General features: G+C 37.1%; 1 protein-coding gene across 1 annotated transcript; it reads left to right on the top strand.

Moving 5' to 3' along the window:
- The first annotated feature begins 167 nt into the window (after nt 1–167).
- Nucleotides 168–27668, top strand: dstyk (dual serine/threonine and tyrosine protein kinase). Its single transcript, XM_028002160.1, has 14 exons — nt 168–397; nt 4636–5045; nt 12448–12948; nt 13088–13283; nt 16086–16324; nt 17461–17544; nt 17643–17819; nt 20698–20827; nt 22391–22547; nt 23815–23947; nt 24041–24154; nt 25104–25218; nt 26133–26267; nt 27106–27668. Exons 1-14 carry the CDS (start codon nt 199–201, stop codon nt 27291–27293), a joined length of 2778 nt encoding a protein of 925 aa, XP_027857961.1. The 5' UTR covers nt 168–198; the 3' UTR covers nt 27294–27668.
- The last annotated feature ends 290 nt before the right edge of the window (nt 27669–27958 follow it).

Genomic DNA, 27958 nt, shown 5'->3' with positions numbered 1-27958 from the left:
TTAGCCACATGAGGAGGACAAGCATGACAACTAACTAATTGTTGACATAAAAGGACGTGTTTACTTCTGTTGCTGCTTAAAAAATAATATAAAAACCCTCGAAATTTGGGCCCTGCTTAAAAAACATACAAACAAAACAAACAAACAAAAAAAAAGCAAATCACGCCAAAAAGACAACAACAGCTCAACCTGTCGACCATGGAGGGAAATGTACAGCAGCAAAAAAATACTCCTTTAGGCCGGGAACTGCAGAGAACATTTAGCAGCTACAACAAGCACTCCATACAGCTGAAGAAAAACTTGAAGGAGACCAATGTGTTCTTCAGAGAAATAAGGCAAAACTACAGCAATGCATGTGCAGCAACCATAAGCTCAGATTCAGCATTCCTGGAGGCAGGTAAGCTTGAACACACGCAGCCACACCATCTGAATGAAAGACGATGATTGACATTTAATCAAAGAAGGATGTTTGCTTTGCAACCTGTAAAGACTGGGAACCAACCAGTTGTTGGTGCAGAGGGCTCAGATCTGCTTGCTGTGGGGGAAAAAAAGCATTGATTAATGTGATAAAACAGACTTCCTCTTGAATGCATGAGCAGACTAAATGCACTGATTATGTTGACATTTTTTGCTGAATTGAAGATTTTGCCCATTTCTGTCTTTCTTTGAAGTCTTACCTGGTGATTTAATTTTTCTTTATTCTAAAGACCCATTAAAGAGAAAAAAAATGTTTTATAATTTCTTACATTACAGCTTTTGTGTGCAAGCCTTAACCTTAATTTTTTCATAGAGCTAACAATCATGATACGTTTTGTTTGTTCATGTGTTTATTGACTGAAAAATGGTGGGAGTTGCTTGTTTTGATTTTACTTGGACTAAAACATAATTTTTCAGTCATTCAAGGTAAAATTGGTCTGGCACAATATCGTTTTTTTAATATATATTACTGGTGCATATATACGTTTCTGTTTATATTTTCTCAGTGTTTTTATAGTTATATTTTAGTCTGCATTTAATTCACAACCCTGTTAATTACTTTAAAAAGGCTGCTCAAGTTTCTAACATGGTTCCAGCCAGTTTATTTGACCACCTGGAGTTTTGATTCCAAAACAAGTTTTGTTATGTTTTTGGGATCACTGCCCTGCTGGAACGACCACATGGGTCCAAGTTTAAACCTCTTAATCAAACTGTGAACCTCAGATGAAAGAAAATCTGTTTGGGAGCTGAGAAACCTGCAAAGCTCAACCAGACCAAGAACTGAAAGCAGCAAGAGATGGGACGTGTGGTCGTGGTGTAGCACATCTTTGGGAAAGGTGAAACGATCAGTAATGACGTTAAAAGGAGGTCAAAACTGTTTCCCAGCTTTGAATGAACAATGTTAAGCTGAAGATTAACCTTGATCAAAATATTAAGACCACAGAGCTGCCCTCAATGGAAAGAGCTAAATCCATGTTTTTATCTGCTGACTAGATTAAGCACTGAAATTAGTTTCTGTTCTTTTTTTTTATGTTGATGTATGAAGAGCAACTTTCATGTTTCAATTAATCTAGCTGAGATCAGGTCAAGATTTAAAGAAAGCACTCTATGTGGACTGGTCCAATCAAGACTTGATCGTCTTTTAGACTTTTTTCAGCACAGTTTGGATTTCTTAAAGCTGAACTCTGTGGTCATGTTGCTGCTTGGTTGTGCTATCACTTCTAGACTCTACTGGATTATATCCAATTTCATATTATAATTATTACTAAGCTGGTATTAGATTATTATAACGTGAGATAAAATATAATGGTTTTACTGCCTTGTAGTATTTATGGTTACATTTAATTTAAATAAAAGAGAAACAGTTTTTCTAATGAAGCAAAAATGTATCACATGTTGATTTAGTATTATAATAACTTTGTGTAGCATTTTTCATCTTGAAGCAAAAATGTAGAATACAAGACCTTTAAATTTACCACTATATTTTAAGTAAACATACTTATTTTTTCTGTCTTGTTTTTTGTAGAGTCATGTTGGGATAATTTTAGATGCTTTTATGACATCACTCTGTCTAAATAGTCTATTCTGTAAATGTGGGGACCTTGCTTTAGGCCAGCTGACCTGCGATGCTTGAACGCTTTTAGTTCACCCACATCGTGTGGCCTTTGGGTGCATCTGTTTCTTACACTTTTGCTAGACACTTCTTTGCATGCAAGAGCCGATTAAAGGAAATTAAGCAGACAATATGTATTCATTTTCTATGACACACTGCTGTGGTTATTACTATGTAATAAACCACAACTATTATTTGTTCAGAATCAGACACAAAGTGTGTCATCCTGCGGGTAGGAATCAATCAATGCTCGTAGTTAAATTTACGAGCAGCAATTTCTCTGGCTGTTTCTGAAGATGTTTAAAAATGCAGATAAACCTTCCAACCATCATGGTATCTATCTCCAGCAGCCATCGGGTAAACCTGAATGGGTCACCAGCCCAAAAAAACACATTTCTTACTTGCAATTGTTCAGTTTAAAATCTTATTTATTAAACTTTATTATCAGTCTGCCAATTACCCCTTAATCTGCTCCAGTTGGTCATCTGCAAGTCAAATAGTTAGATCTCCTAGCCTCCAAATCTTGTATTAATAAATACCACAAAATAGTAACTCCCGCACTTTTTGTTTCTAAGCACATCGGCAGTTTGAATCACTTTTATGAGTTGTAAAAAAAAAGTCATGAAACAGTTGAGGAATGGGGATAATCTTGTAATCCACGGGATTCAAAACTTCCAGCTCTATTAAAGAACTGTCTGAACTTTTTTCTCCTCTTTTATTTGTGACACTTGGAATATAAAATGAAGAATCAGACCTTACAGAAATTACAGCTCTGTATCAGTTAAGTGCATCTCTAATTCAACATTTTTTGTATTTTGTAAACTTCTACAGTCCAACATCGAGACAGTACTCACTTAATTTGTCATTTAAGTAAATATCTGCAAAATAAATGCACATACTACAGGGTTGGTTCTGTTGAGCTAATTTACAGCTGTTCCCGTCAACACTTAATTGGTTCTGGCTGCAGAAGAAATTGAGGTTTTGACTAAGTAGAATTGTATTTGGTTAAATAATAGGAAAAAAGCAGTAAATGTTCTTGATTTTCATCTGGACCTGGTCTAACAGGGTTATGATGACGGAAAAAGAACAAAAATAATTTAGTTTTTAAACCTCACTTTATCATATGAGTGGGTCATATAAATATAAATATTTATCTGTCTGGGAAAAATTTTGTTTTTGGATTAAGGCTCTTCATGTTTTTTTAAAAGATTCATGTGAACAGTGATTTATTTTTGTCCTTAGTTTTTTTCTTTATTTGGTTTAAAGCAAATGTGGGTTCAGCTAAACATTCGGTGCAGTCGGCACATAAATCTGGTATTTGTTGTCCTGTTTTTGTTATATAACTCTTGGAGACTGTGACTCAGCGTCCTGCAGGATTATCCCTGAAAGTACAGGAAAGAGGCTGAATTGGTTCCTCTGTGCATGTGCTCCTCATCTTTGGGTTAGATCAGAACTAATAGCCAGAGGCTGTTATCAGACACAAAATATTTAGATGTCTTTTGTGGTAAGCAGCAATCTACAGCATACTCTGAGAAAGACACTGTGGCAGATCATCTGGGATTTATTTTAAACCGTGGTGGTGGGCTGTGACACGATGCTGCTGATTAATTACTGGCAGCCTTCAAAATGTTTCTGAATGTTACACTTTAAGGCAAAACTATATTAATTAACAATTTTACTGTCATTCAAATGCAACATATGTTAAAATATGGGTCGTTTTAACAGGCTTGTGTTAAAAATTCATATAACTAAACCTTCTTTTGATACCTTTTGTTTCACCTTTTCTCTCCCTCTCCTTCGGATCGTCGTCTCTAGTTTTACTTCACTACTGAAAGCAGCACAGTACACAGTAGCCAGCTTTGCAGACTTACAAAATAAAGTAAATTTTAATGTTTTGTGATAGAGGTGCACTGATTAATCTTGGAGATCTGCGATAGGTCGATACAGGCATGAGAAGCTGATCTTATCCATCGATTTTATCTGCCTCTGCAAAGATCTGAAAATCAACCGCTGTCCTCTTTTACTCTGTCGTGAGAGAGATTTGAATGACAGACTGGCCCACCAGGTCATGTCTGCACGTTTACAGTTAACAATAGTCACCCCATTGTTGCTAACTCAGCAACTTTCTTCCTACATTTAGCAACATTTCTGACCAGAAAAAGTCAGTATCTGTCAACACCAGAATCGACAGGTCAGGCTTTTTAAAGGTCGGTAATAGGGTAAGCAGTCAGAAAACTGCCATCGGTGCAGCCTATTTGATATTTAAATTAATTTAAACTCTGGTTATTGTTGTGGTAAGTGCACAGTGCTTTACATTGTTTTAAAGTGTAAAGAAAATGTTATTCTGAAAATGTGGCAGCTCTTATTTTGACGTGGCGTTGCGAAACTATCGGTTACATGTAGAGGAAACCCTGCATCCTGAAGTAGTTCATCTAATCTTACATTGCTGCTGAAAAAAAAAGCTCAGTCATAAATATTTGTTTCTGGAAACCATGCATCATTGAAGTTGCAGTTCATGTGTTTGATTTGGTGAAATCCTTTTGCAGGCCAGCTTAGCTGCATCTCTTTCCCAAGTCATGAGGAAGAGTTCCTACGCAACACGGTGGGAGCTGCACCGTACATCCTGGTGCTCGGCCAGGACTGCGCCGCCCGCTACCAGCTGCTCAACTGCCTGCTGGGGGAACGGCTGCTGCCTCTGGGTGCAGATGCCAGAGAGGCCTGCAGCGGCGTCCACGGCATTGTCTGCAAGCGGAGGAAGCTGTGTTTTACTCACGGCAGACAGACGCGGCTCAGCTTGGCGCTGCCCGGCCAATATGAGCTGGTCCACCAGTTGGCTGCAAACCGTGGTCGCTGGGATACGGTTCCCAGGGAGGACCTGGAAATCCACGAGGAGTGTGAGGACCCAGCCCACAGACTAGCAGAGCTGGAAATCACCCTGCATCACCCTCTGCTTCAGGTAGGCTGCAGCCACTCCAGGTTTCTGTAGCTTTTTACATTAATTTATTGAACTTTACACACTGCACAGACACAAAATCCTACTAATTGTAGCTAGTTTTGATGGTAGAGACTTTCTTTTCTCTTTTAACCTTATAAAAAGTAAGGTCAAAGTGCTTATCATCTTACAGCTCCGTAGTTTGAGAGTTTGTTAGGAGTCGTAATTATCTATTTGCTGCATCGCTCATAGACCTCTGAATGAATCAGAAAATATCATATCAAAGTTGTCATGTCAGATATGCAAAATGGTGGGGACTATTTTTATATGCAGCTAGAAACCAACCCTGGACACTGAAATGGGTAAATATTGTTGTTATGGAGATGTTTTTCCCAGTCTGGGACAGGGAAGCTGGTCAGAGTTGATGGGGACGATGGATGGAGGTACAAACAGGACAGTCGTGGAAGAAAACCTGTTAGAAACTGAAGGACATGAGGACAGAGGTCCACCTTCCAGCAGGACAATGTTCCTAAGCATACAACCAGAAATGCAAAGGATTAGTTTAGATCAAAATATATTTATACTTTGATCTAAAGTATATTCATACTTTAGATCAAAGTATATATACTGGCCTAGTCAAAGTTCAGACATAAATTAATTTGCCATGCTTAAATATTGATGCTCACATGATGCTAATCTGACCATGTACGTTTCCTTTGTCTTTATTTTATCATCTTGTAAAACAAATCATGGAGAATTTACCATCTTAATCTATTCACGTTAAATAATTTACGTCTCTTCTGTGTTTTATTTTGTAGGGAGGTTGTTCTTCCTCCAAATATAAAAACTGATGCATAGATTCTCTTCTTTGCTTTTTCTCATCTAGTTAAGCTAGTTTTTTCTCACATGGCTCAGCTCACAGACAGATTACAGAGCTGAGCAGATTATTTCCTGGGCCATTCGCTTTTCTTCCCCCTCACTCTACCTGATTTATGCTGCTGTTCAGGAATGCACTTCTTAGCAGCTGCTCTCACTGTTTGCTTCAAGCATTTGTTGAAATAGACCCATAATTGTGTGAGAATAGGGAGGAAAGTCAGACATGTTGCAGTCATGCAACAATTTCATTCGCTGTGACCTGAAAATCACAATATCCCTTGGGGGTGAACACATTGGACATAATGGAAGGATTGCAGTCACTCCTGTCATGTGGGACACATGAAGCATCTAATCGCTTAGACCAAGATCCTTCACCAAGCATCACATAACCCAAGAAGCTGGGGTTAGCTGTGCAGCGGGACGACCCACCCGTCCGTCCCAGCCCCCTTACGTAATGCCACTGGTCTGGTGTGATTCACATGACTGGGTAATGTAAAAAAAAAAGATCTCAAGCTCTTTGCTGTGATGCCGTTGGAAAAATTCGAACTCTGGGGCACTGACAAGAAATAGTTTGAGGTTGTTTTTTTTAAACCTTAGCTAAAGCAACATCTAATTCAGAACAACTGAAGTAGAAATCTTTTTTTTTTTACCGAAGCTTGATGCACACTGTGATATATCCAGAGGTTATGACCCAGGTCTTGACCTTGACCTAGTTTTCATTTGGCTACAAATTTTCATTTAGGTCACAGAGAACTGCATGAAAGGAAAACATCTGTTGGCAAAACAAAACCAACAATTTTACACCAACATTCAAATTTCCATGGATGGATTTGCTTTGTTTTTTATTTCTTTTTTTCTTTAGATCAACGTGTGTCACACTTAGGCGGTGACGGTTCAAACGACATAAGGATGAGTTTGATCTTGCTCTATATGGTTGTTCTTATTAACAAACATGGGTTTGTCACATGCTAAAGCAGCGTGCTGCAGAGGTTCATGTTCCCTCTGAATTGGTAAGGCAGAGCTGTGATTAAACACGAGATAAATGAAGCCGCAGAATCTCTCTGCCGGCTGTGGTATTCACACGGTTCTGCTATAATCACAGCACTGTGCTTTAAAGGCCCTGCAGACAAGAACCAGCTTGTTAATTAGCTGTCCTTCATGCTGGAGTTTATTCTCGGCTCCCAGCTTGGCCTAAATTAAATATAGTCTTAACAAACTACAGTTGTTAAATGTAGTTTAACAAATGTAGCAACAAAAGATTTAATAGATCATATTAGGTTATCTACTGGTTGTGACATTAGCAGGTACTCTTCTCTTTTTTTTCTCTATTTCAGATTAGGGATGCACCGGTCGCAGTTTTCATGGTCGATTGTTTCTGAGTTGGTAACGGTGGGGTGACTATTGTTAACTGCAAATGTCCAGACATAACCTGGTGGGCCGATCAATCAGTCAAACCTTTCTCACAGTAGAACAAAAGATGAGGGTGGCTGATTTGTAGACCTTTGATGAGGTAGATAAGATCAACTTCAAATCTAAGTATCAGCCGATCACTGATCTCCCAAAGTTGGGGAAATCAGCAACGCTAAATTGGCTGGTTGATAAATCCGTGCTCTTACTTCAGATCATTGTTTTGCTCCAAAAGGCTCATGGATTAATGGCTGTCAGCATAATATTGTTTCTCCAATATTGGGGGACTGTGGCTCTGTAATTGTCTTGTGATGGGAAGGTTGTAGTTGCGTACAGTGACTGCTGGGCATCCAGAAACCACTTGTGACATTCTTATTGGTTGTGCACTTCTATTTTCTAAACATGTATGGTTGTATAATTTCTATCTGTTTGCAGCCATTTTCGTGTAGAAGTGTAAAAGTTGAGTTGGGGAAGTGGCAAGCAGCAGGATTTAAAGTGACAAGACGCCCTAAAACATCTCATTCTGAAAGGAGCTCAAAACAGGCAGAACTGACCAGACTAAAATCTTATTAACTAGGAATGATCTTTAAAAAATGTTATGAACATGTTTTATAAACCACATAGATGTATCATAACCTGTTCAAGGAAACATTATAGGTCACCTATAACCCCAGCACTACAGGTAGATTATAGAAGTCATTTTTAGCATTATTCTGTTCAGATTTGCTCAGGTTTATAGAGTCACTTGGATGCTGCCAACACTCACTGTGACTGTTGTGGTTTTACAATTGAGTCCCAGTTAGCACTGTTGAGGAAAGATATGCAATGTTGTCCATAGAGCACTTAGTTACTGTCAGGCTTTGAAGATTAAAGCAGGACTCTATCTTAAAATCAGCATTCAGACATTATTTTGATGAGTTGCTATTAGAAACGGGGTTACATGAAGGCAATTCAAACACTGTACTGACTTCAACTTCCCATAAACAAAAGTTTGCAGGCTATCTTTGTTCCAAAGAGACTGGCCAGGCTGACTCGCCTCTTGTTTCTTGGAGACGGGACTGACTGTCTCCTTTGTTATGTGGTTGGTCATCCCTATTTCTCTCCTCTTTTTCATGCTTTCTCTTTCAGACCATCTGCAAGTCTATTTTTGCTCATGTTATTTATCAAGGCTTAAGAAAATCTCTTTATTTGTGTTATTCTTTTTTTTCTCCTCCATCAGAAACATTCCTAAGGCCACCGTAAATAATTATGTGCTGCTATGTGTTAAGAATAGAAAGAAACATGTGATACGAGCAGATGTTCTAATTTTTTGGCTTATACTGGTCTGAAATGTTTAATTTTTCATCAATCAATATTAAAATAATGTCCAATGTTTGTTGGTTTTTCACAAACACTGGTATATTTGGCCACTAGGAGTGACTTTTACTGTGTGTGATGCGAACAGCTGATAAAACATTTAGCAACAAACATGAGAAAGCTCAGGAGAAGTGGTGTAGAAATAGCAAGGATGGAAAAAACACATTAGTGACCTAAGTATGATTTATCGTAGTCAATGTTATTTCAATGATCAGACATAATATGCAGGGTTTTCCCAGCCGCCTTACTGTTCGGAGAGTACTGCATCAAAGTAGGCTTCAAGTTAAAAAATAAAAGCCTCAACGCTCCAGGTGAACTGCAAATATAATTTAACATGAAGTTCCTGTTGAGCACATAATGAGACTGATGTTAGAACATATTCTGACTAAAGAATGTGCGGTGTATGTGTTTATACCTCACACTCACTTGCCTCTGCAGTTCAAAATTGATTGAGTTAATGTAAATAAACCATTCCACCACCGATCACAGACAGGTCTTTTCCATCCAATATTCCCTGCAAATACTGCGTTTGCTTGGACAAATAACCAACCACATCTAGCTAATCAAAATACTTTACCAGTCATTACTAAACAAAGAAAACTTTTAGTAAGTATTTTATTTATGTATCTTTATGTTTGGCTTTTTTTTAGAGCTCTATGGTTGTATGTTTAATGTGAAATTAGCTAGTCTTATTTTTGAACAACTTTTTACTGCTAAATGATGTCCTAGTGCCCCTTCCACTGGGATTAGCAGGTTTTCTGGGGGAAGCCCTGAATACGATCTCATGTTTGTCAAGGAAATCCCCTCAGGCGATGTCTATAAATTATTAGCCAAACTCCTTTTAGTTCACAGTCACAACAGTGTAAGCTCAAAGCCTCACACGGCCCATGGTTTCAGTGGACCAGCTTGTATGATGTGAACAAAGTCATCCTCAATGGGGCGGGAGTGGATTGTGCTTTTATTTATGTCAAAATGAGTACTTTTTGTAAAAACCAGCTCAGGTGGACATGGTGTGAAATAAAAAATGAATAAGCCTTTCCTTTACAAAAGCCCTGGGAACTTTTAGAGTTAATCATGAAAATAACATGAGATTTTTAATAAAATATGGTGCTCTTTTCCAGGAAACTGAAGATTGTCTAAGAAACATAGTTTTTTTGGATGATCTGAGGAGGTTGTACTAAGAGGACTGATTAAAAATGTTTGTGTGGTGAGATGGCGCAGGGGTTGAGCACGGCTCACATACGGAGGCCTTGGTCCTCGGTGCGGCTGTTGCGGGTTCGATTCCTGGCCTGGTGACCTTTGCTGATCAGTACAATGGCTGTTGTATCAATTTTCTCACAAGGCATAGAGTTGACCTGCAATGGAGGCTGATTGAATAGAAAAGCATCAAACTGGAAAATATGTGGTTAATCTTTGGAAACGTTTCATGGGAATTTACTTTGGGGATTTATATATATATATATATATATATACTGGCAACTATACGTTACATTCATAGTAACTGACTGGAAATTTCTCACATATAAATGTACAAATATTAACGTTTTATTTTGTTATAGTAAAACAGTCATTCGATTGTATGCCTGTTTAATTGATGTATATCTTATATATTATATTTATCAAATATTACCAAAATGTACTTTTTTAATGCAAGTTAGATAATGTAATTCTCATTTTATGCATTGTTACTCTTGTGGTGTGGACTGAAAAATGTGGCCTCAATTCTCCAGGTTCTAGAAATAATCAGTGCATGTGATGGAGAAATGCATGTGCATGTGGGGGGTGTGGCGCATGTCGCCCTGCAGTATGCAGTAATTAATGCGCTACATGCTTGCATGTGATTGAAAAATTGCATGGATATCAAGTGTACTTGCATGAAATTTAATTGTTTTACTCAAGAATTAAGTGTGGACTTTTTTATTCCCTTAAATTCCAGTTATACGGTATTTCAAATGGAAAGTTTCCAACACTAAAAGTTTCCACGACTTTGCAGCACTAAGAATCAGTTAAATTTGTTCTTGTTGACCAGGAAGTTTTCATGACTTGAAATAGTTTTAGAATATTTGGACAAGTGTAGAAAGAGACCAATTTTTTAGTACATATGTAAAACAATACTCAGATTTAAAGCTAAGTTTTATTGTCTGTCTTTTGGGACGTTGAGGACTGTTTACCACAGTAATAAAACCAATATTTTCAGTTCTTCTTGTGACTCAGTGATGTACTATAGATACATTGCATTCACAGAACTGCATCCCTGCTAGACTCTGGCTACAGAAATGTTAGATTTTTGTGTTTTAGAGGGAAACACTGAACAGCATTTTGAACTTTAATTTACTTTTTAAAGTAAAATAAAATTTTGTAACCTTCACAATTGCTACCTAATAGACAACGATTGAATGATTATTCAATTTAACTTTAGCATCAGTGTGACATTAATTTTAGTAGTAGTTGTGTTATATATCATAATTTTCTTGTGTATTAGATTATATTTGTCAGGGATGAATTACAGCCTGCTACCTGAGAACACGATGCATGAGGAACATTTTTATGATCAGTGATCAAACTATAAATGGTTTTAATTGGCTTTCTGAAGTTCAAAGTGCATGATGGGTAGATACATGTTTGCCTTGTAAATAGAGACGTAAAGTCTTGTGTTGTCTTGGCCGTGCGGCTGATTGTAATCAGATCCTCGAATACAACGCTTGCAGTTCAATATATCTGATGAGGCGACAAGTTAACCAGATAAATCAGACCAATTTGAAAAACAAAGACACTCTGCCAAATGTTTATTTACTCATCATTGTGCGCCAGGCGGCTTGTAGCAGCTGTTTCTGCACAAAGTGAGAAACAGCTGCGCTTTGTTTATTCTGAAAATGCAAAATTAATTTGATTGTAAACTGATGTAGGAACAAAATTATCTTTTAACCTCCTCAATATGGAGTGGAAGTAGGGCAACAGCTAACAATTGTTTTAGTTAATTATTAATCTATCAGTCTGATGGATTTTTAAAAATTGCACATTTCAAGTCTTTTTTTATTTATACAATATAAAAATGCATTATAATATACAGTTAAACAAGTTCCTTTCCAAATGAAAAAATAAACATTTTATTGCCTTACATGCAGTAACACAGCATTCCTTTAGCGAATGCTTGATCTTTTGTATCAAAAGATGCGTATTTGGCTAAAAAATACTTATAAATATGTAAAAATGTCAGTCCTTTCTGTTTGACCTAACATAAATCCAGTGAAGGTCTAATCTGTTGACAAATTTTTTTTTTAATTAACCAATTAATAATTGCATTGCAAAGATGTTTAAGAGGATATCTTTTAATTTTTTTTTTTACTGAATTTGAACAAGATGAAGCTAAAACTATGCTACTTGAAGAGTTCTGGGCAGAACTTATTTGCAGACTAATTTTTTTTATATTAAATTTAAGATATACATATATATATATATAAAGTTTTGACTTAATTACTGCTTCTTTCTGCTTGTTTTTTCTTTTAGTCTCTGTACTCAAGTTAACAGTTACTTGAGTGGAATTGCATAATAAGACAATGGCCAGGCTCCTCTTTTGCAGAATGGAAAGTAGAGTGTGCATAAATGTTGTATCTCAGTGTGTAAAGTTAGAGACATGCTCCACATGTCTGCAGCTATAAATCCTATTTACAAAATAGCAACTGTTGGTGTACCACAAAAATCTCAAAAATAAACGGTGAAACCTGTGAATTTTGAGGTGAAAAGAAGCAAAGTAGCTTGAATCTTAAATATTCCTGTTTCTCTTTAGGAAACAAAGGTCATGGTGGTCCCCTGTCCGAGCGTCCAGACCATAGAAGAGGCCCTGGAAGACTGCACTCGCAACGTCGTAACTGTCATCCTCTACGCCATCAACCAGGACTCTCTCAGCTCGGAGCAGGTGGCCGACCTGCGGAAGGTCAAAGAGCTGCTCTCGTTTCCCATTTGTTTTCTCCGCATCCCTGATTCCACGCTAACGGCCTCCCCAGAGTCCGGCTGCCGGGCGGAGAAGGAGAGGGAGAAAAGCATCCTCCACAAGCAGCTGCTCTCGCTCGGCTTCCTGAACACTCAGACCGGACACTGTTCCTGTGGAGCCCCTACGCAGACTTCCACCCCAGGGGCTAAGCCCCAGAGCATGCTGGTAGAATCTTTCGAAAGGCTGCATCGGCTGCTGGTGCCGTTCGCTCGCCAAGTTCTCCAGAACCAACAAGTAGAAGCAGCCAACCTGCTTAATGGGCTTCACTGTCGATGTCTTGACCTTTTCATCAACCAGGTCAGAAGATGACGCATCCTAGCGCTGGTTTGCTGTCGTCAATCCGTGACCTATTTGCTGCCAGAGTATTTTGACCCCTTGCAGTCTCATAGCACAAACACTAACAGACCTTTGTCGTCTTTGTATCGCTACCCTGCAGGCCTTCGACATGCAGAGGGACCTGCAGATAACTCCCCGCAGGCTGGAGTACACTCGTGAGAAAGAGGGTGAACTCTTCAGCTCCCTGATGGCCATCGCAAACCGAAAGCAGGAGGAGATGAAGGAGATGATCGTGGAGACCCTCAGCAGCATGAAGGAGCAGTTGCTGGAGGATGCAGCCAATCTGGAGTTTACAGGTTAGTGAGGCGGCACACTAGACACTAATGAACCTCGGACTGCTGAAAGGGCTTCTTTCAGCTTTCTGGAGTTTGGGAAGCATAAATAACATGATGCATTCTGGATGCAGCCTGAGTAATATATGAATGACCTTCTGCAGGGTTGACTTACTAAATAGTCAGTAAATTAAACATTGGCATTACATTTTATGACTCACAACAGTTATTTTACTAATCTATTATTTTGAAGATTAATCTAGTAATTGTACAAAAAAATATCTCATTCTGCATATATTTCATTTAATCATTTGAGCTTATTTTATACAATATTTGAAATGAATAAGAAAATCCAAATAAACAAAAATAATTGTGCTTTTAAATTGCAAAATAAACATTTTATTTTCTAAAATGCAACAACATAGCATTCCTTGAGTGACTGCTTAATCATTTGTAGCAAAGGATGAATCTACACCTACAAAAAAATACTTCCAACATCAAAATGTGAAAATCTCAACCCTTTCTACACGACTTAACATCAATACAGTGTAGCGCTGATATCTTTATTTTTTCCATTAGCTAATTGATTTGATTGGATTATTTTTTTTAATCAGATGAAGCTAAAAATGTGACTTGAGAAGTAGACTATATACAGTATGTAGACTATATTTAAAGGCAAAATGTATATAATTTTTTGTAGTTTTTGCTTAGTATCTGCTCTCAAGGTGTTCTTTCAGCAAATGGCCTTTTTTGGAGTCTGTATTCTCTTGTAAACAATTAATTGTTTAACTAGAGAATCATCAGCTAATTGCTAAATTAGTTGGCAATTATTTCAATAGTCAATTAATCACAATTAATCAGATTTATTGTTTCAGCTCTGAAGTAATATACATAAGTCTGGACATAGTTTGAGTAATCTGAGTTTGTGGAGGACTGACCCACTAATTGGCCAATTAAATATTAGGATTAAATTTTATGACTCACGATTAGTCGTTCGCTGGCATCTGTCTGGTTTTAGCGGCTTTTTCCTGTTGAGAATCTGGGCAGATCATAAAACGTGGATGAAAAGCAGCTGGAATGAGAAAAAGCTTGTTTGTTTTGAGCTGACAGATCATTTTTATTAATTGCACTTTCAGAGCTTTATTTCAATCTATGAAGAGGCTGGAAAGGCTTTTCTGTCAAATATCAGTATTTTCATATTTACAAGTTCAGTTGTTTAAAGTTAGAAATATGCTTTGTGTTAATTCTTTTCCTTTTACTGTTCAATAATCACATAAAAACAGAACAAATGTCTCCTATTTTAGTCTTTTTCTTTTATATCTTTACCATCTTTAAAGACTAATTCAGACCGTTTATGGTTTATCGATCCTTTCCTTTATTTTGTGAAACTGATTTATAATTTGTTTGAGAGAAAAACAAAAGATGCTTCTCCGTTTTCTCCATTGGACAGAAGTTTCCAGTTATGAGCCTAAAAGGCTTGAGGCCATTTTATTGAGCTGAGACTCTGTTTTGATCCAAAGGGGCAGAACTGGCTGGGTTTTGCAATTTGTCCTAAAAGTTTGGCTGAACTGTTAAGTAGCTGGAAAAGGACCGTTCTGTCGACCGATGCCAGCAATCCCTCTGGGAATGTTCAAGACAGGATTTCTGTTCTGCACTTTTTATGAAGTGAAACCCTGTTGAGATTTTACACCATATTAAAATCCATTTACTCACTTCAGCAGCAATAATTTATAGACCTACCTTTAAACTCTGTAAATGGGAAACAAAGACTTACAGCAAATCAGTTGTTGGGTGTGAGATTAACATTTTCTTTCTAAAATTTTCTCATTTTTGCTTTATTTCCATGATTATGCCTGATCAGTGTTATTTCTTGTCTTAGTTAACACATCACTAGTTATGACTGACTGCCAATGTGAAAGGTTAACAACAAAGAAAACTGGGTTATGGCCACAAAGCAACATAAATTGTGTCTGATTATTTGGATTATTATTTCCTAAATTAAATAAGATTCTTAAAAAACATACTTGTATATAATTGTTTGTAACCTCTAAAGTTTCTTAGTTTGCACCAGCGTTTAATATTGCAGTGCAACATGAAATATAGTGTACATATGACCACTGGATGCAATTTAGAACAGATTTGATAGATATTTAATGTTTTAGTTTTGAACTCCTTAATGAAGAGCTTAGTCTTAATCTCTCAGATAAACAAATACTTTTAAAATTTTCAGTAATCTTGTTACACATATCACAAATTCTTTTTGTGATATGTGAAAAACATGAGCAAAAGCAACCATGTGCAGAAATCTTCCATTGCTGTATTCCTAATTTTTTTGCACTTTTCACACACATAATTCCATTTAATAGCACAATCAAGTAACTGTATTACCTGGAGCTATAAAAATGCTGTACATATCAAAAACAGCTTAAAAGAAATTAGACAGAGGCTCCTTAAAGAGGCCTCTGTCTCTTTAAGAATCTCAGACTCTTTCCAACACTAACCCTTCAGCACATCATCAAAATATTCATTAAATTTGTGTGGCCATGTTTGTTTTTTAGTAAAAAATTGCTGGATTTTGTGATCTTGCTCACTGGTATTGCAATGAAAAATAAACAAAACATAGGAAACAAAAGAAAAAGACATTTTAGCAACAGCCTATTCCTAAAAATGTGTCCATCAGCTTTGCACTCTGTAAATTTTGGAGCATTCTTGAACACCTGTGTTCAGGATCACAAAAAAAATAGCAGCTCATGACATCCATATTTGTTTGTGCTAATAGCGCACACACGTGACACATTATCTTACAGACTTTTCTTTTATCTACAGACATCATTGTAACGACCAATGGAGAGCCTGTTACGTCAAAGGAAATAACGTCCTGCATCCACTTGATCCAGGAGCTGATAGTGCTGCGTTTGAATCAGGCGGTGGCGAATAAGCTGATCAGCTCTGTGGACTATCTGAGGGAGAGCTTTGTGGGAACTCTGGAGCGATGCCTCGAAAGTCTGGAGAAGTCCAATTTTGATTCCTCTGCGCACAATGTTACCTCTGAGCATCTAAAACAGGTGGGGAGGAGCTTATAATGAACAGTGGAGCATGATTTATAGCGCTGCTGAGAAGTGAAAATTATTTTACATAACTTCATGATCTTCTACTGCACAGTTTATATTTAGTCCTGCAAGTCGACCTGTTAGAAGCTGCAAAAGACTTAAGATGATTATTACACAAAATTCATGTTTTGCACATTTTTATACTTCCACTCGGGTTTCATCTGCTTCTGAATACAGCCAGAGTGTTGAAAAAAAAACTCTCAGACGTTTTGTTGCAATAAGTTAATGTTTTCTGGAATCTGAAAAATGAGGAGGCTCCACTTCTGCTTTTCAATGTGGAGTGTAAAGGTTGAGTTGGGGCTGTAGCCAGCAGCAGTTTATTTGGATTTAAAGTGACAGTACGCATTAACAGCTCTGTCTGAAGAGTCCCAGAGATCATTTCACTCTCTAGATGAGCAAAGACGGACAATAACAGAGAAACTACAACTACAAAGTGTTAACTGCACTTTTCAAAGTTTTTATTTTGTTACCTTCCTAAAATAATGGCTTAAATTCATTTTTGCCAAAAGTGATTTTTATTTATTTATTTTTTCCTAAATCATCTTTTGGCCAAAAATGACTTCGACCATTATTTTAGAAAGGTGGAAATTTGTGGGAAAAGAAATTAAGGCCGTCTATTTTCCTTCCTCTTTACAAATATGCATGACTTGGTTGGTTTGGTGGTTGTAATGTAACAATGTGAACATTTAATACTTTTCATAGTGATAAGTATTAGTCTGTCAAGTTTATTCGTAGCACATTTAATCAACAAGACAGTTCAAAGTGCTTAACACCATAAAAACATAACAAAGTAATCAATTATGAAACAGCAATAAACATCACATTTTCTCAAATGCCATCAGAATCATCAAGTAAATTTACATAAAATATAATAGTCAATGTTCTACTTACTACTAGTCAAAAGCAACTCAAATATGTCAGATTTTAGCCTTGATTTAAAAAAAACCCAAACAAAACGTTTCAGCAGTTTTACAGTTTTCTGGAAGTTTATTCCAGATTTGTGCTTCATCAAAACAACAGTCTGGATTATTAAATGACACTTAGCTTTTAGGTGTGACTTTTAATCCGGTTCCTCCTTTCTGGCTCTTTAGTTACTTAATGCTGCCTATCATGTGGAGGTCACCTTTCATTCAGGATCCTCTGTGACTAAACTGGTCTGGGAGCAAATCAAACAGGTGAGGACTCAAGAGACCTCTTAAAAAAACCTTGGTAAACTCTGAACTTATTGTTTATATATATATATTTTTATGTTTCACATCATTGTCTTTGTTAGATAATCCACCGGATAACGTTGGTGAACCCTCCTGCCATCACACCAGAGTGGAAGCGGAAAGTTGCCCAGGATGCGATAGAAAGTCTGAGCGCTGCCAAACTGGCCCGGAGCATCTGCTCCCAGTTCAGAACCCGGCTGAACAGTTCCCACGAGGCCTTCGCAGCGTCTTTACGCCAGGTTAGAGCCGTCTCCTCTCCCATAACTCTTACCATCTTCAGGGAACGCTAAATTCATCTGACTGAGGTCATTTTTAAAGCACATTGAAAGTTCAAATAAATTGGAAAAATATGCTCATCATATTCCCTGAACACTTTTGTTTTCATCCAACAATTCAATTTAACTGAGAAAGGCAATAAAACACATTAACCATTATTATTTCACCAATTCTGCAATAAACGGTGTGGTTGACATCAGGCCTGTCGCAATAAACCAATTAATTGCATGATAAATTGAAATAATCTCAATAATTTCCATTTGCATGATTTATCGTTTTTCTTTTTTGCTACCAAAAACCGGATGATAAAAGTCTCCAGTCAGGTTCTTTGGTCTCAACTAGCTCTTTTTTGACAATTTTGTTTACAAAGACTTGATTCAAAGATAATTGATTCATATGAATAATTGAACAGATCATAATGACACTAGAACAGCTGTTCTCCACCTGAGTGCTGGGTTTTTTCTCTTATTCATGTTTTTCCTACTTGTTTTCATAAACGCATTGCTCAGCTAATAAACTTACATTACTCAGATAATTTACTGTAGCATTGATCTGCAGCCAGTTAGTAGCCTGTGAACTCTCTGCATCAGCCTGGTAGAGTGACCGAGTCCATTTGTTTTTTATTGTTATTGTCTTTGAAGCTCAGAAATGGACCTGCATTCTTTCTCTCATCCTCCTCCTCACCAAATCATCTTATTTTAATAATAATCACAAGGCTCACGTTGCTGCCTACATCTTCATACTCGCTAATTCTTTATCTGAGGTGCAGTGAAACTAATCACAATCAACATAACCATCTTATACACGCAGCGATGCGGATTGAGGCTTTGGAAATGTTTCAGAGGGTATAATTACATTAATTACATTCAACAATGAAAATTACGTCAGCAGTTTGTCACAGCGCCGCTTGGAGAACAAGCTGAGCTTCCATGACCTGCAGATATAAACTCCTGCTGTCTTCTCTCAGCGTGGCTTTGCATTAAAGAAGGATTGTAGCTGCAAATGAAAGTAAAATAGAGCAAATGCTGCAGGTGTTGAATAAGTAGTTCTAGAAAGCCTCTGATGTTAAAGTCTAGTTCAGCTTTTTGTTTTTGTTCTGCTTTAGCTATAATATTTCATCTTCCCACATAAACAATTTCTAAACAAGATTTCTATTTTTACTATGTAGTAGTAAAGCTGTACTCAAAGTGAAGCTACATATTTTTATCTGTGTAGCTTTTTTTTTTTAGATTGTTTTACGTCTGTTAGTCTTCTTTATCCATATTTTATTGTTTTCATTTATTATTTGGTTGGTTTTGGTTGCATATAATCGTTACTATTCAGAATAATTTGCTTGTTTAGTGCTAATATAGTTATTAATTATTCAAGTTTTCTGTTTTTGAATATTTAATATTTGAATTATTATTTTTTTTTCCCACCAATGCACTTCTTGGGCTTCCAGAGTGATTTTAACCCACACAAAAACTGTCATCTGTTTTTAACTGTTTCTATCTATTTAGACTTTGAATTCAGGTCAACTCAAAAACATGAATTATTGAATATGAATTATATATAAGACAGTTTTTTAAAGTTACTTTTGGTCATTTGTGATTGTTTTTTTTGTTTGTTTTTTTTAAGGATTATAGCAAGTGAGTAACATGATTATTAAACTCAGAAATCCAACTTTAGTATTACAAAATATGAGATTTTACTTTAGTTGGTTAACATTGACATTTAAAATAATCCTTGATCAGAACCAGTCTTATCCAGAGTAGCTCGATTTTTCTTTCTTTCTTTCTTTATTTGTAATTATGGATTTACAGACGGAAAGGTTTTCTAAAGTCATTTTTTGTTTTTATGGCCACTGCAAAAAGCATCTCCAAAATTGAAACTTGCAGTTTTTTTCCTTATTACCAACCCTTTACTTATATTTACATCTACAAAACTTAATATTGTCTTTTACCTTTAGTTCCTTCGGACCACAGAATTTTATTAATTTATTTTGCTGCGTCCATTTGCTTTTATAGTACCTTATCTGTCTTTAATGTCCGGCACCGTTTTGTCTTTTTATAAATTCAGAAAGTTGAAAAAGACAACAGGGGAGGTTTTAAATCAATTTTATTTACTTTGAATGTGTTCGATATCCAAACACACTGAAAGCTCTGCTGTGAGAAAAATCTTTCAGCTGCAGACCAAAATGTTTACGCACAGCCCAAGGACATTTATTTACTGTCACACTCTGTTTATAAATATATTTATTAGGAAGTAACTGGGTGAACTTCAGGACCTCAGCAGTCTGAATAATTACAACCTCAGAGGTCAGAGGCAGTGACCTTTAGTCCCTGAGAACAGCCTAAATAGAAAGTTGTTAAAACTTTGTATATCTAACAATAACCCCGTTTAGAGAAAGGCAGAAAAAATTAAGTGACAGACAAAATGTATTTTTGTTTTTGTCACATGCACAGAAGCTGCAGCTCTTATTTATCTTTAAATTATGTGAAACTTTGTGGCTTCATCCAATTCCTGAAAAGTTTTAAGGTTTTTGCATCCTACCTTTACTGTTGTATTAAAAGCAAATATTAACCTTAAATATATTACTTAGTTATGCATATTGTAACATGTTATCTTGTATCTGAATTATACAGTGTTTTTATTCATAACAATAAATAAAAATAATATATAATATAATAATAGGGGATAGAGAGATTTATTCTGTTTTGTTTTTTCAGAAATTACCAGAAATATTGATGTTATAAGAAAAATGTTACAACAAATTGAAGGTTTTACAGAAGAGATTTTTTATTAACCAGTAGAGATGTTGAACAGGAGGTGTTTATGTTTTCTCTGTTTGTGTGTTTGCAGCTGGAGGAAGGTCACACGGGCCGTCTGGAGCGCACTGAGGACCTGTGGCTGCGTGTGAGGAAGGACCACGCCCCGCGACTGGCCCGGCTGTCGTTAGAGAGCCGCTCCCTGAGGGACGTGCTGCTGCACGGTGAGTCACGGGCGAACCAACCGCTCTCAATGTTCACGCCGAATCCTGTAAAACTCTCTTCAGATGAAGCTCAGCGTTAATGGCTGGACTGCAGTGTTAAACCACAGAATGTAAACAAAGTGAGAACCGCAGAGGAGCAGTGTGTTAACATGCAAAGTCGTGGTGTCAAGTGCAGTACAGTGTTTTGCAAAATCAACTTTACATTATGTTGTAATGTTCCCTCATCAAAAACATGCCTGGAGTGTTGCCTTGATTCTTTCATGCATGTTTGAGAAAACCTTCAATCTCCATGGCAACCAATCAGCTGTGCAAAATGCCTGGAGGGACTGAAGGCGCGTCTCCTCTTCAGAGCTGGAGTTTCCAATCTTCTGAGCGTCTCCCTTCCCCACATCTCCTACAGACTAGCCAGCAGCAATTAGCAAACACCTGATGGAGCTGCACTCCTGTTATAGGAGCCGCTTTTTAGTTAAACGCTGGTCAGTACGTTGTTAAAGGGTTAATAGAGGAGCCATGTTGTGATGACTTCCTGAAGGCAGAGTCAGAAAAAGCAGCAGTTTTTAAAGAGACAGAGGCCCAATTTCAAGGTGTTAATTTGCAAAGTCATATATTTTTGATATTATATATATACAGAGAGAACTCTGGAAAAAATAAAGATACCACTTAAAAGGACCAGTTTCTCTGATTTTACTTTTTATAGATATGTTTGAGTAAAATGGACATTGCTCTTTTATTTTATGAACTACTGACAACATGACTCTGAAATTCCAAGCAAAAATGGTAAAAATAACCAAAAATATGCAGCGCTTTCAGGCGTCAAATGACGGAAAGAAAACAAGTTCATATTCATTTAGAAACAACAATATTTATGTTTTAACTCAGGAAGAGTTCAGAAATCAATATTTGGTGGAAAAACTAGGAGGTTTCCAATGGGGTTCAGTGCAGTGGAAGTGAAATCTTTTTCCAAAAATGTGTATATAACAACAATTTAAGGTAAAATAGTTACTTTATTGTGATATTAAATGGCTCTACGTTCCTGGAGAACACATAATGCTGCTTCCTTAAGCTGGTGCAGGAACCAGATCATGTTTTGTGTTTTGAAGAAAATTCTTCATGATAAACATCTCATCCAGTTCATGTTTGATTCTATAATCTGATGGATCAAAAACTAAAACCCTGAAGTGTTGAGGAAACGTTGAATCTTACTGTGGGAATTTACAGTGTACAAATCCATTTAGAAAATGGAAAAGAAATGAGTTTTTTCCCACTTTTTATTTAAAGAAGCAGCTGTTTAACTTTGGCTTCACCCTGTTTTACTTCCTGAGTAAGTCTGGATATTTGTTTCCACCAGGAATGTAACACAGTCTCACTATCTACAGTTCCTGTCCTACTGATAACGGCCTGTGCAGCAACTAGTGGCACAGATTAATAATTGGCTGCTATTCTTCTCTTTATATTGCAAACATACCACTGCTGGGTGTTGATTGCTCAAGTTATCCTGCCGCTTTACAAATATACACACGTCTATTATCAGTACCAGAGTTCGTGACTTATGTTTTCTCACAGGCAAGCCTAAGCTTGGCCGGGAACTGGGCCGAGGCCAGTATGGAGTGGTGTACCTGTGTGACAACTGGGGAGGACATTACCCATGTGCCCTGAAGTCTGTGATTCCTCCTGACGACAAACACTGGAACGACTTGGCTTTAGAGTTTCACTACACCAGGTGAGCTACAATAAATAAGCATCAGAGCCACAGAAGCTGCGTTTTCATTACACATATGCGCAAATCTTTGTATAAATCAGTGGTAGAGACAAAATCACTATGTTGAAAGCACTTGGAGGCCATGAAAAGTATTTTAAATCAAACTTTTTGTGCTTTTTAAAAAAAGTTATCTGCTCAAAAATAAGTTAAAGTAACAATTTAAATCATTGTAGATACAAAACATAGAAAACGTTTTGCAACGTTTTGTAGGACATGTTTCTCACTTTTTTGGGGGTTGATTATTTCCTTTTTTGGACTGAATGCTTTGTGTTTATGAAAAGTGGGTCAATGTTTGAGATTTTTATTTAAAAGTTTCTATAAAAAAATGCTCTAAAGATGAAAAAGTGTTAATTTGCATCAGCCGCACAAAATCCTGCAAAAGGCCACAAATGGCCTCCGGACCGCATCTTGAGCACCGCTGGTCTAAATTCGGCTAATGTTGAAAAACCACAATTTCACAATTCTGCTGTTTCCATTGAATAAATTAAATTAAAATCATGTTAGTAGCTTGACAGTTACATGAAATATATTCATAATTCAGCCGTGATGCTAGCGCTCATCAGCCATCAGACGTCGGCGCTTTATTCAAGTCACAATGTCTGAAAAACAGAAACAAAAGACATCTTCCTCTTACCACTTCCTGTTGTCTACTTCCTGGTTTGTGCCAGTGGCAACATCCGACTGTCGATTATGTGACTGAAGTGATGCAAAAAAATGTTTTGATGCGGCTGAAAAAACCACCTCATCCTAGAGCCAAAACTTTCTATTCAAGTTTTTTCAAAATTGCCGTGTTTCCATTAAGCAAATTTATTTCTGTAATTTCAATTTGCACAATTTTGTGGTTAAGTTGCATTTTTATTTTAACACAGTAAAACCAGAGTAAACTTTTGCTACCTTTTCTAGGTCATGAAAACGTTTAATGTCTGCTTTCAGCTGCATGCAGGATGATGTGAGAAATGTCAAATGACCAGTTTTGTTGGTGCTGGTGTTAGTTTTGTTCTGGAGGCTGAACCACACTCTTTAGTGGGAAAACTGTTTCTGACGTTGGTTCAGACATGTCGACGTGTTTGAAGTTGCAGTGCATCACAAGCAGTAACATCAGGTGTCAGATCTTTGAACAAATTAAATGTTCACCTTCAGATAAAACATGATTAGGTTTTCATTGCTTACATGACAGGAATCTTTTTGTTTTCTTCACTTCTCCGTGTCGCCGTGTGTGCTGCTGCAGGACTCTGCCCAAGCACGAGCGGCTGGTCGACCTGCACGGCTCAGTGATCGATCACACCTACGGAGACGGCTCCAGCATCGCCGTGCTGCTTATCATGGAGCGACTGCACAGAGATCTCTACACCGGATTAAAGGTCGCTTGATAATGCAGTAAGCTCTTGACTGAGAACAACAAAGCAGAAACTCTGAGTTTCTTTTTCTTTTCTTTTTTTTTTTGGATTTACCAGGCTGGTTTGTCGCTCAGAGAGAGGCTGCAGATCGCCCTGGATGTGGTGGAGGGGATCCGGTTCCTGCACAGCCAGGGCCTCGTGCACAGAGACATTAAACTAAAAAATGTTCTGGTGAGTTCAAGTCAACTAAACAGTGAACTAATTATGTCTTTTGTGGGCTGTGTGTCACATATTGGCTCATAAACAGGTGGATAGCTTGAAACGGCCATCTTGTTGTCATGACAACCAGTTGTTAATTTCATTAGTTACAAAATAGTCTGAGAAAATATGTTAAATTTTTGATTTCAGGATATGTTCCCAATAATTTTATTTTTGTTTCTGCAGTAAAATTTATATTAATCATAATCAAAATTTGCTGATCTATTAAAAAGTCCATAAAGTAGCATTTGTCTTACATAGAGACAAACAATTCAAACAATATCGAATTGTTTGGTAATTATATTCTTAATAATATGCAGTTCACATCACTTTTATTAGCTCTTATAAGTCATGTCACTTGCTTTAGTAAGCATTTTATAATTATTTTTAGGGCTGAAACAATAAAACCAATTAATCGTGATTGCTCATTTAAATAATCAACTAATTTAGTAATTAATTGTTAACTGGAGTATACAGACTAAGATGTAAGATATAATAAAGACCTACTTTGTATTTAAAAATGTTTTACCCAGAACTCCTCAAGTGTCACAGTTTTAGCTCAACCTGGTTTAAATCTATTTTTGCTTCATTGTACTGAGCAGAAAGTCGAGCAGAAAGGGTTAAAGTATCAAAGTAAAAAGCAAATGATGAGACGTGCACTATTGTTCTGCATTTTAGATATTTTAGGCAATAAAGTGTTGACTTTATGTAAAAAATAAGGTGAATATTTAATTTGCATCTTTTAATGTGCAGTTAATATTACATTAAGAGGTTTGAGTTTTTAACTGATAAATATCCAGAATAAGTGCAATTTTTAAATCTGATTAATCATCGCTAGAATAATTGATTACTCAAATTAGTTGCAGCTCTAATTATTTTCAATTGTTTAACTAAACCATCTTATTCTCTGTTTTTCTTTAAGTTGGACAAACAGAATCGTGCAAAGATCACTGATCTGGGTTTTTGCAAACCAGAGGCCATGATGTCTGGCAGCATCGTTGGGACTCCCATCCACATGGCTCCAGAGCTCTTCACAGGTATTCATGTCCCTTTAACTCCAAAACCTCGGAGCGAAGCTCCAAAAAGAGCCACAAGAAGATAAAAGTGTAAATAGTGAAATGTTTTTTTTCTTTTTCTGGGATGTAAAGGTGTGTTTGTCACATTTCAACCACAAACCTAAATGTCTGTATTTTTTGTGTTGGACAAACATAAAGTAGTTAATAGTTGTGGAGGGAAAATGGTGCACCCTCTGGCTGCATATTTGAGATCGTTCCCCTTCAGAGAGGTGATCCTCCGTCCCTGTCTCAGGTTTTTTCAAGCCTCTGACAGGTTTTCTTGTCTCTAGTCAAAGTCCAGACCTAAATGTTGTAGCAAGACTTGAATTAAGACATTTTAAGGCAGTTTTATAGCTGCTAAATGTCCTTCAGAGAAGCGTGTAAAACTGTTGATGTCGCAAAAAGCTGCGTCTGTCGCTGCAGATTTCCAAGCCTCAATAAAGGTTAATAAAAGTTTCTGAACTGCTTGTTTATCACAGATATGCATTTCATTAGGGTAGGAATTTATTTAGGGGTGTCAGGGTAGATGGTAAATTGACTGAAGTTAAATATAATTTTTCTTCTCATAAATTGTTTCACACTGAAGTCATTTTCACAAACTCGGACTCCTACAGCGACATGGAGATCTTTAGGCGGGTTGGGGTTATGTGCCTTGCTCAGGGGCACGTCGGCATGCTACTGGAGGACCCTCAACTTTAAGACTGCTGAGCATTGCTCCCAGCCACAGTCACCCACAACTTCTCAGATTTTCCTCATTTTTACTAATTTATAATTGTGAAACTGTTTTGTGCTGGTCTGTCACATTAAATACATTTAGATTTGTGAATGAAACATGAAAAGGTTTGAGTGTCAAATGACGAATGCCGAGCCTAATTCCAGATGTTTTCTCCTAACAGGAAAGTACGATAACTCGGTGGACGTGTACGCCTTCGGGATCTTGTTCTGGTATCTCTGCACTGGTTCAGTGAAACTCCCGGAAGCCTTTGAGAAATGCTCCAGTAAGGACCATCTGTGGAACAACGTCAAGAAAGGTAAAGGTGTCGCTCATGAAGGAAAGAGATTTTTATTCTGGTTTGTGTCTGTTTTTGTTGACAAGCAACAAGTAAGACGAACTCTTTTAGGGCTAAAATGACTTTTCAGGGTAATCATGATGACCTGATTATTGAAATAATCATCAATTCATTTAGTAATGGATTAATTATGAACTGGTACAAAGGCTCAGATAAAGGCAACACACTCACAGCTGTAATGAAGCAAAAATTATATACATTTTTCATTTAAGATTTAAAAAGAAATCTTTGTCTGTAAATATGTTCTTTCTAAAACTCACCTGGTTCAAACTTGGTAAAAAATATTTTTAAAGATTTTTTTGTTGTCCGATTATTAATTAGTTAATAAAAAAAACAAAACAACCAATAGATCAGCCATGCACTGTTGATGATAGACATATTTTTTTAGCTGCAGATGCATCCCTTACTACAAATGATAAAGGAATGCTGTTATTGCATTTTAGGCAATGAAATGTTTACTTTCTTATTGAAAAAAGGAAGTTAATTATTTCCATCTTTTAATGTGTTAAGTGTTTTATAAAAAAGACTGAAATAAAAAAATATGCAGAATGTGCCAATTTTTTTGTCCAATTAATCGCCTTGATAATCTGTAGCTAAAATAATTATTAGTTGCAGCCCTACTGTCTGAATCTGGACAATTCACAATACAGCCTGTACTGCCACCTGCTGGAGATTCAGCAGGACAACAGCTGGATTGTTCTTATGGTCAGAGGATCATTCAGGATCGTTCTGGATCAGTCAGTTTGTCGTTTAGTTTCTGACTATAGGTGATTGATTCCCTGTACGTCCGTCGTTTCAGGCTCCAGACCGGAGCGGGTTCCCACTTTCGACGAAGAGTGCTGGCAGCTGATGGAGGCTTGCTGGAACGGGGACCCTTCCCTCAGACCGCTGCTCGGCATCGTGCAGCCCAGCCTGCAAAGCATCATGCATCGACTCTGCAACTGCAGCTCAGAGCAGAAAAGCAGCAGCCTGGAGGACTCAAACTGAAAACACTCCAGACAGAAACCTGATTTTTGTTGTATTTATGAGAAGCAGAGCTGAACGGACCAATGAAAAGTCGCCTCACCAGTGGTGGATTTGCATTATTTATGAGGAGCTGATGGAAACCAAGAGTATGTAAACGTGTGTGTTTTATTGTTCGTGTATTTGTATACAAACTCCACACTATGCTTTTCTCATTGTAGCTACAGTGCTAATTGCTACTTCAACATTGAAATGCTACTAGATGCAAATTGTTTTAAAAAGTAGTTTGTTCCCAGTATTACAAAAAATATGTGTAAGATTAATTTTAGATTGTATTTAAACTGTCTGCATCTATTCAAAAACATCTTTTTTTAAATAAAATGAGCTGTTACAACAAAAGGCTTTTCTTTATTTGGTGGGTTAAATAGATGAATAAACTGAAGTTTGTTTTAAAGTGGAAAGCGAACTACAGTGCAGAGCATTCTGGGTAAATAGAGCTACAATAAATGTGCGGGTTTAGCACTACAGAGTAGTGATGTTACGTGATGTGCCGAGGCTTCGAGGCGTGTGTCGAGTAATGGAGGGGGCGTTTCCGTAAGCGCGTATCGAGGCTTGCTTCATTTAGGGGAGGAGCCGAAAACGATGACGTCCGAAGCCTCGCTTCCCGGCTGTACCACGTGACTGCTTCG

This window comes from Xiphophorus couchianus, chromosome 20, assembly GCF_001444195.1.
Source record: "Xiphophorus couchianus chromosome 20, X_couchianus-1.0, whole genome shotgun sequence".
Taxonomy (NCBI): Eukaryota; Metazoa; Chordata; class Actinopteri; order Cyprinodontiformes; family Poeciliidae; genus Xiphophorus; species Xiphophorus couchianus.
This window is presented reverse-complemented; position numbering and strand designations above follow the sequence as displayed.

Coding starts and splice junctions, on each gene's coding strand:
- dstyk (XM_028002160.1), top strand. CDS start 199: ATGGAGGGAAATGTACAGCAGCAAAAAAATACTCCTTTAGGCCGGGAA. Junction 12,949..13,087: donor TTGACCTTTTCATCAACCAG/GTCAGAAGATGA, acceptor GCTACCCTGCAG/GCCTTCGACATGCAGAGGGA. Junction 25,219..26,132: donor GGCTCCAGAGCTCTTCACAG/GTATTCATGTCC, acceptor TTCTCCTAACAG/GAAAGTACGATAACTCGGTG.